General features: G+C 38.9%; 1 protein-coding gene across 5 annotated transcripts in view; it reads right to left on the bottom strand.

Moving 5' to 3' along the window:
* Positions 1-1,310: 1,310 nt before the first annotated feature.
* MPP6 (membrane palmitoylated protein 6) overlaps positions 1,311-9,821 on the bottom strand; it is a 56,727-nt gene continuing 48,216 nt past the window's right edge. For all 5 annotated transcript variants that reach the window (XM_035316272.1, XM_035316271.1, XM_035316268.1 and 2 more), the window contains one exon: positions 1,311-8,049. In XM_035316272.1, the coding sequence (XP_035172163.1) occupies positions 7,873-8,049 (177 nt within the window). In that variant the 3' untranslated portion in view covers positions 1,311-7,872. The remainder of the gene's footprint in view (positions 8,050-9,821) is intronic.

Raw genomic sequence — 9,821 nt, 5'->3', positions numbered from 1 at the left:
CTAAGCTGCACTCATCCTAATGAGTTCAGAATCTGCTCATTGCATCCTAGATGAAGCTGATTCCTTGTGACAGGCTGGCCTCATGCAGGAACTGCTTCATCGAGGTTAGGTAGGGTTTCCCTAGAGAACAGAGGTGGTAAAAGGGCACTGGGGTCCTGCAGAGCAGGCTGGTGTGTGCCTCTTAAAAGGCTTCGTTTCACCCGCAGCCCGCCCTCCCCGAAGCTTCCCTTTGATATAATTTTGGTTCTGCAAGAGGAACGGGGAAGCCTCACCTTTGTGATTTGGCATCAGACCAGCACAAGGGAAGCTGAGGTCAGCGGCTGCTTTGTAAAGCGCGTGCTGTCCGCTGTCCCCAGCAGCCTGCAGGCTCAGCCTTGTTTCGGTAACCGGCACTCAGCTGGGACAGGCGGCAGGCCTGAGCCGCTTGGGCTTTTGTGCACTTGTTAGTTACAGAGACAGGGTCCTGTAATGCTGGAGTACCTGGAAAATAAGGAAGGAATCCAGCTGCAGCAAGGGCATTTGTGGGATGGCTGGAGAGGCTCAAGGGGCTCTGCACTGAATGGGGAGGGGGTGCTGGTGCATTCAAAATCTTAAAAAAAAAAAAAAAAAAAAGTTTTATTTCTAAACTGGCAAACCTGTGTGTGGAACGCCTCACTGCTGCGGCTCAGGTGCAGCCAGGAGCAGAATCTGTAGTACTAGAAGAGCCAGGCAAGGAGAGTTTGAGCACAGAGCTGGGTGCTTACACCCATCTCAGGCAGGAGCAGACCCCAGGCTGGCACCTTGAAGCAGAGCTGCCAGGTGGGCTCCAGGGTCCGTTGGTCATCTTTGTGGCAGCTGCAGTGGTGTGGTTCAAGCTCGTGCTGTGACACGTGTTTTCAAGGGACTTCAGACAGCCCCCCTCTTGGCAGGAAGCTTCACAATTTCAGAGCAAAAGACACAATATGGAAAAGTGAAAAAGCTTTTTAGTTTTCCTTCCTCCGCCCGCTGTCTCAGGAGACGACCCCCTAAGTACAGTAAGTGCAATGTCACGATTTTTGTCATGTTTTAAAGAACACAAGAATTCCTTACAAGTGTACAAAACTTAGCCTCCCCACCCCCAGTGCAAAGACCAACCTTTGCAGGTGAGCTGGTCAGTGGAGGATTTTGTACTAGCACCCTAACAGTAGTGTAGCAGGAAATACTTGATGTGGAACCGGCTTGCAGCAGCGAAAGATAAAAGGCAGATGTGCTCAGATTGCCTCGAGAGCATCTTCACTTAGCTAGAATTCACTGTATGACCAAAAAATCAGAGAAGTTAACTGCAGTTTTTCAATATTAAATCTTTATTATATACAAAAATATTTTGTTGGGAATTAACAGAATTTCACAATTTGTACATTAATATTTTTATGCTTGGCTGTGTTTATTGTGAAAATATTAGCTGTGAAAAAGACAATGGGGGTTTTAAAAAACAAATTACAATTTAAAAATGTCCTACGTATTAGCTGACTTTATTAATGTCAAGTCAGAATGCTAACAAGTCCCATCTAGGCCTGCTCTATAGCATTGTATTCAAACACTTAGGTACTAAATCATCTTCAGCTTCACATTAGAAATAGTTAAGATTTTCTTTTGTATGATGTTTTCTAATAAGAAGTATTTATTTTTTTTTACAGGAGAGCAGTTCTTAAAGTTTTACAAGTGTCAAATCCAGTTTAGTATTCTGTAGAAGGAAAAAAATCCAACATGCAAAGCTTCCAATAGGAAAAAAAAAAACCTTGTGAGAACAAGCAAGGTAAAGAAATGCACAGTGACAGACTTTCAATACACATTTAAAGCAGTACGCTTACTTAAACAAGACTTTATAGTTATTAGCCCACTTTGGGGGGAGAAGGAGGCAAACTTTCTTGTATTCTAAATCCTAAGGAGGAGGTTCCCCTTCTATCAGAGTACTCAAGTGTTGCAAACAGGTAATGTGTAATGCGGGACTTGGGGAGGGAAAGCTCAACGTGCATTTTTAAAGGGGAAGAAATCCATTCTGCTGTTCTCTCCGTATATAAGTGTGTACAAGACATAAACCAACAAAAATCAGTCCAAAAAAAAGCCCGATTTTGGCAGCTAACAATTTTGCTGCCACTCCCAGAACTGCACAAAGCACTATCATTAGTTTTGCTCTACACTACATATTGTGTAAGATATCAGAGAACTGAGAATTTATTTGGGTTTTTGGAAAAGATTTTATCATATTCTAGGTAAATGTTAGCTACTTACAGAGCCATGACTTGGCAGCTTGGCCATATTCCACATCCAACCACTGCATTAGCAGCAAAAGAAAATCCATACCCAACTAGCAGGAGAAAGGGTTAAAAATATTGAAAACAAAATTCACATTTACTTTAAATGCAATGTATCCTATAAAATAAATATTACTGAAACTCTCCTTAAAGAAAAAAAAAAGTTTAGATGTGAAATTGCTTAACAGCCTTTACCAAGCTGGAATTTTTGTTTCTAAGTCTGTGCAGGTAAATTCCAGCTTCGGTACCAGTAAATGAACTAAGAATTCAGCAGTTCAACAAGTGACGGTTTGTGGAATAGTACCCCACTGTGGTCCAAGATGAAGAGTTCAAGTAAGTTAGCAGATGCTGTTTTGAATTTCTTGCAGTATATTAACCCTAAGACTAACTTATCTATCTACATAGCTCTACGTGTGTGTGTGAGTGCACTTTGAATATATTTGGAAGCCAAAGCTGCCTCTTAATACTCATTACAAGTGTTTGCAATGTATTAGGATTGTTTCTTTAGTGTTGGGACTGCAAGCACTACGTCACACCATTCTGGAATACCGGTGTCTGTATTGAACACTACTACCTCTACAAGCCAAGTTGGGAATCCCAAACAATTCACGTCAGTAAGGTTCTTTAAAAAGTCAAAACTGAAGGGTGGGGTTGGGTGTTGTTTGGGGAAGGGGGCCAGGACTTCATTTCACCACCTTCAATAATGACAGTCTGCCAGAGAAAGCAAGTGAAAGTACCTTAACTGAAGAACTCCCGAGATGACTGACAGCTAGAGAGAGATTTAAGGCAAGTCTAGCAGACTAGAAGTCTTCACATCAACTAAGTACAACCTGACCACGGATAAATTGATCGCTAACACTGTTGCAAAGTAGTATCATTAAGTTTGGCAATAACGACACAGTGCTTTAACGCTTCAGAACTTGGGTGAGGCAAGAAACCCTACATGAAGTAAATAATCCGTATCCATTTGCATGATAGATGTGACAGAATTCCACCTGCAACTGGTCTTAAAGCTGTTCCTACAGGCACAACGAGCGGCTGGGAAGCTATTGCAGTAGGCACTATAGATGCTTTGAGAAGTGGCATCTGCCTCAGCTTTCAATCTGAACGAAGAAGATAGATGAAGACTGGATGGAAAACCAAGGAATAGGTAAAAGGAAGTTTGAATTTGTTCTTGTTCACAGTAACAGTTTGTATAAAAACAGCAATAACCCAGATCTCCTGAAGTTGTGATCTACTGATCTACTTGGTCACTCTATACTGGTCCTTAAGCACAACAGAGAGGCAAACTTGGCTCCAAAGGGTCCCAAGCTAGGAATTTTCTGTGTTTAAAAGAGAAAAAGAGTTTCCTATTTATTATCTGAATCACCCTTTAAAAACCAACAAACCAACCACAGACAACTTCCTTAACACCGAGCTGCAAGCAACTCGTACAGCAAACCACTTTGGTGTGATTTTAGAAGATGCAATGAATTAGAACAGAGGATCAGCAAAATAATTTTTTTCCATTTTGAGCCTGTCAAAGCTGTGAGTTTATGTAAACACAAATTCCAGAGTGAAGAGAGGGTCTGCTGTCCTGCTGCAGAAAGCTTTTCTTATGATCAAGTGCACAGAGCTGCACTGACCTGAGGACTGTGCACAAATGAGGAATACTGCACTGGGTGTAAATTTATTTCCCGTGCCTGGCTCAGTACGTGATTTTACCCTCATTTTATATTTGCAGATCATCTGTAAAGCCCTTGGTAGGTCCATGCAAGGTGACATATTGTCAAACAGCTCGTCACATGATGTGGAACCTCAAGTAGGCCTGCCAGTGTAACTTAAGAGACAGCAAGGTAATCAGTCACTTGGATATACGTACACCAAAGTATTTACATTAAAGTTGAGGTTGATGTATACTTAGACGAATTTTTGGTGTGTTTAAGGAAATAACTTAGGGGTCTTGGCGTACTGACTGTATTTTTATGTATAACTCTTCATACACAGGGCAACTACAGTGTTTCTTTTATAAGTCTCTCTATATGTACAGAATTTTACAGCACCTCATGCACTGTTTAAAACATAGAAATTACAGATAAATATAGAATTTTTAGATTGAAATATCTGTATATTTAGAAAAATATACATTAGTAAACACAATAAACCAGGTAGAGAAGTGTACCAGTTCTAGTCTCACATGCAGGTACGTTTCTGGATTAAGTCATGGTAGATAGTAATGTGGTAGCAGACATGAGCATTTTTTGTTTTACCATCCACATACATACATATACACAGACAACTATTTGATAATTCACTTTTCTAAACTACTTAAATAATTATCTTGTGATACATACCACATATCTTAAACATTTAGCAGCATCTTCACCTTGCTCAGACACACCTATTGTTATTAACAGTCAATGTAAAAACTTTTCCTGTTAGTATCCGGAAAATGAATGTTTCATACAGAATGAGATACATGAAATCCTTGTTATTTGAAATCCCCTAAGAATACTTCACACAGCTGTTATATGAAAAGTTTTCACTTGCTCAAAACTAGCCTTTCAAAGCATCTTTCCCCTAATTGCACAATGTGCAGGTCCCTATCTAACTTCTGATCTGCTGTAAAGAACAGGTAGAGTCTATCACCACTCTGTGTATGACTGCAATGGCACCTTTGTTCTAAGACCCTCCAAGAATGTTTTGTTTTGTTTTAATAAAAATAACTTTTATTCTAGTAATCCTACCAGGTAGTGACAAACTAAACAGAATATCCGATGAAAATCTGATTTCGCTTTAAAAAAATCCAAAATGTTACAAACCTGCCAATCTGGACTCTCAATTTGCATAATTTAACAAACAGATGCAAGGAATGTTCTTTGTTTTTTTAACACTTGCACGTGACCATCCAATTAAAACCTGCAGTCACTTTGCTAACGATCCTTGAATGCAACCTAAGCAACCCATCTCTTACTGCTTCAGAATCGTACTTCTCATTAGCATCGACATTACCAGCACAGGGTCAGCCGCTAGGCTCTGCTGTGCTAACTGAAATGTGCTAGATTTTAAAACGCTATGTGGAGCTTAAGCACAAGCTGAAGTTTTAGCCTTTAGCAAATGCATGGCTATTTGGAGACTGCTCACTAGGTAGGCTCTTCTGACAGCATGATCTGAGATGGAAATAGAAGGAGCACGGTTTTCTTTACTAAACCTTGGTGCCCATGTTTCATGGGATTCATTTGGCTAAGTGTACAAAAAAAAAAAAACATGAAAATGAGTGATATTCTGCAATAGAAACAGCAACAATGTCGGAACTGAAGAATCTTCTCATTCCATTATTTGAGGAAGAGTGAGCTCAGCCCACTTTTGGCATCACAAATAGAGCATTTTCTAACTTACAATGAAAAGGCATCATATCTGTCCAGTTAGCACATCTTATTTACAGCATATGCAAGTCTTCTGTTACACAGTATACAAACACAGTTTAGTCACGTTCAGCTTGTAGTGCCAAGAGTAAGTCATCAAAATAGTCAAGCAATGGCTCTGCTATCTTTGCTGCTACATAAAACATTTGATCCATTTCTCAAAGCAGCCTCTGAGCGACAGGATCACAGAACATGTCTCCTGGGAAAGGCAAATAAAGGTCTTGTGCTGCTGCCACGCTTCAAAGCTCTGCCAAACTTAAACAAAACCAGAGCAAACACATCCTGAAAACTGTAACAATAAAGCAAAGTAGCGGTACAAATTTTGCTTAGAAAATGTCAAATTCCCTCTAAAAGACTGAAATCTCAGCGTTAACAGCCGCACCGATGACCTGTGCTTACACACATTTTTGATTCATATTTTCCAAATGCTCTGGGATCTCACATTGCTCCCCACCTTCCCCGCTCACCAAACAACCAACTTTATAGGCTTTGTAAATATCATCCATAGTATACAGGTGGGGTGTTTTTGATTTTCTCTTTTTTTTTTTTTTACATTTACACTTCCTATACTACGTATCAACAGTTTCCCTTGTGCACATAGAAGTATGTAAGAGCCCCAGAAACGACACTGATTTACAGTGTCGAAGCTTCTTTTCCTTCAGAAACAGTTCTGAGGACGTTGCCTTTTTGACAGCATTCTGTGTCACGCTTTGGTGTTGAAAAATAATTCAGAAGCCAGGTGCCTGTCACCAGGTGGAAGAGCAATTAAACAAATAGATGACTTGTGTTTAGACACCTAACCTGATAATTGATGGTGTATGTTACTATATACAACAGCTAAGATGGTAATATAAAATGTGAGCACAAAAAGAGCTAGTCTTAGCGACAAGCTATATTTCCATTTTGTTCTTGTCAAGCAGAAATTTACATTAGCGTAAGTTTTGATGAATGAACTTGAAGCTAATATGAATTGTACCAATGAGCCTACTAAGGGGAGAATTGTCACTAAACCTAAATGAAAATGTTGTAAAACAAAAACAGGATAAACAACATTGCTTTTTAGCAGTAAGCTTCCAATTCACAAGCTATTGGATGAAAAAATCAATTAAAAACACAATGCAACAAAGAGCACAGAAATTCCATTATATCACGCTCAAAAATACAACAGTTTATCACACAAATATTCCAGAAGATAATAGAGAACTTAGCTAAATATCACAGGAAATTAAGCCACAGATCACTATATAAATATCAAACAATGTCCTAAGAAAATAAAATACTGTTTTTTTTCCTTTTTTTTAAGCAATGTGTTTTCACAAGTGTGAAAAAACATCGCTAAACATTAAGCTTCATTCTACAAGGCTCCACGTTATCAGGTTCTCTCTAGGCTACTTCACCATTGTACTGAAATACCTTGCGTACAAGCTTTCTAACATGGGTACTTCAACCGTAACAGGCTAACAGGTTAGCTCCCAAGAACTAACCAAGCTTGCAAGGTATTGCTTTATGTTATTTTAAGAGACACATATAAGGGAACCTACAGAACAGTACAGTTGTCTAAATCAAGAGACATCAGGAATTTGTGAAACATCAAGAATGCATCAACATTAAGCAGAAAGAAGCTGGAGCAATGAGAAAGAAGCTGGAGCAATGGAGCTGGGTGTTGGTTGTTGCTTTTAGTATTTAGAATTCTGCTCCCATTAAATTACTATTTTTTAAGGAAAAAAAAAAGAAATTAGTGTTCTTTCCTAATAAAAGCTACAGACTTTTGACCAGTTAAACACTGACATTAACAAGTTTTACAAAAATTGTTTCAAGTATCCTCTTTTTAATCACAGTGAAAATGTAAGACCAGGATGTAAATGTTAAAGTGAATGACTGAAAGTTTCTTAGATGAAAAAGGCAAAGGTACTAAATCAAAACATATAAAATGCTTAAACGCATTTCCTTCATGTGATATGAATAGAAAGGTTATCTGTAAAAAGTTAGAAAAATTAAAATAAATTACATATTTAAGTACACTTTCCCTTCAACATTTTTTTTATAAAAAGTCAGAATAGTGTACTTTTGACTATACACAGAGTAAAAACGCACAGGTGCCGCAGGTTATCGTTGGTATCTACACAACATCTTGTCACATTAGTTTATTTGCTGCAGTTGATTTTATTTGTTACTTATGCTCATCTTCAGCACGCTCAATATACCCAGCTAATGGGGACCCACTGTGGTTCCAGCCTCAGTTTCTCTATAGCAGTCTGTAGCTTCTCAAAGGCTTTGTCTAGGTTGTCATTTACAATGGTCAGATCAAAATAGTGGTTGTACGCTCGCTGGATCCGGGCACTTTCATCCACTGTTTTTTTCAAATCAGTGTCCTGTTGAAGGCATTTTAGAAATTACTTAGAGCACAAGACTTTGCAAATCCTTATAAATTGAGTACCACTTCATGACATAGTACAACTGACTATTTAAATTTATACACTGTATGCATTGAAAAAATATTAAAAGGTCTCACTTATAGCACACAAAACTCAAGTTAAAATGCAGTGACTGGGCTGAAAATGTTGTACACGGTTGTTAACAATGTTAATTATGGCAACAAGTGTTGCAAATTTTGTGATTTTTAAGAAAGCCAATAAAAGCACATGAACTGCACAACAGGCAGCTGATCATCTTGTGTGTGCAACTGAGAATTCCATCAGAATAAAATTAAAGCTTTAGGAATAATTGGGTCAATCAGTTATGTAAATGTATTTATGCCTCCTCTCCCCCTCAAAAAAAGCTCCAAAAAGCCCAAGAAATAATATTACCATTAAATGAAAGACAATGGAAGATGCATTTCTAGAAAGATCCTCTGGAATACCCTATTGGTTTTAGAGATTACATTTCAGCCTTCTTGCTCACACGACATCGTTTCCTCATTCCTAAAGTGCTGCATTACTTTATTTCTGACATGAGCTGCACCGTGTGCAGGAAATTTCTATTCCTACACTAGGAAGCCGTCATGAAGTGCTGCCAATCAGCATTTTTTCATGTTTCATTAGTCCTATGTTCTAAGAAGATTCCTCTCCACTTTCACACAAAAACAATTTTCTGTAAGCAGGTATGAGGTTTGTCACCCTGCCAATATTCGTTGTAAATACAGTTGTAAATACAAAAGTCAAAATGAAAACTTTGCAAATAGCCTTTCCTTCACAGTAAATAAAGGAGGCAAGCAAACAAACATACCATCACAAGCCTCAGAATTTTTTGCTCTGGCTAGGAAGCTACAAATAGTTTAGACAGACCCACTAGACAGCAGGACATATGCAATAATTTAAATGTACACTGCTTTTTCATTTGTTCATGAAGTACAAGATGAAGAAATGAGAAGTCATGCTCTACATACATGTCCACGGATTTGATGTAGAATCTGTACAGATACATAAAAAGATGTCCCTTAGGGAATCATATATTAGGAAGTGTAGGAAATTATTCTTATACTTGTCTGGACAGTTTTAATCTTGCCTTCCTGTATATGCAAGGCAGAAGTCAGTGTTTGTCTGGGAGAGGGAGGAAACACAGAACACCCCCAGAATTGCTACTGGAATCCCTAACAACCCGAGACCACAGCTGGGACTGGACAGTCCCTCCTGTGGTTAGCAGAAAGGAATCTCACAGATTAAAAAAAAAAATCAGTGTAAATTGATTCACTGCCCATTTTATTCCTCTGAATGCCCCAACAGCATCATACCAGATATCGCTACTATCTAAGCTATAGCACTACAGTTGTGAGCTGTCAGCATGCTGTGGCTTTTCTCAGATGGGAAAGATGTACTGCTGAGCACAGAGAATGATTTTGTTAACTGGTCAATCTGGCTTTTTTTTTTGCTTTGGTCCTGCAGCTGGGAAAGTCCATGTCGATACAGAACACTTATAATTTGCTGTGTTGAAGGACACGTCTCATTTGCTTCTGCTGTGTCTCAGAAAAGGAGACAGGATCTAATGAATAAAATGTGCCACATCACTTTACATGACAAATCCAAGGAACTTCAGGGGAGGAAAAGCTATTCAACACTTCTTTTTCTGGCAGCTCCCAGCCATTTTTAGTGCAGCATGTGCTGCTGCAGCAGTGGAAATGAAGCCTAGTTGAATTCACGTTGGGTTG

This window comes from Oxyura jamaicensis, chromosome 2, assembly GCF_011077185.1.
Source record: "Oxyura jamaicensis isolate SHBP4307 breed ruddy duck chromosome 2, BPBGC_Ojam_1.0, whole genome shotgun sequence".
NCBI classification, from domain to species: domain Eukaryota; kingdom Metazoa; phylum Chordata; class Aves; order Anseriformes; family Anatidae; genus Oxyura; species Oxyura jamaicensis.
This window is presented reverse-complemented; position numbering and strand designations above follow the sequence as displayed.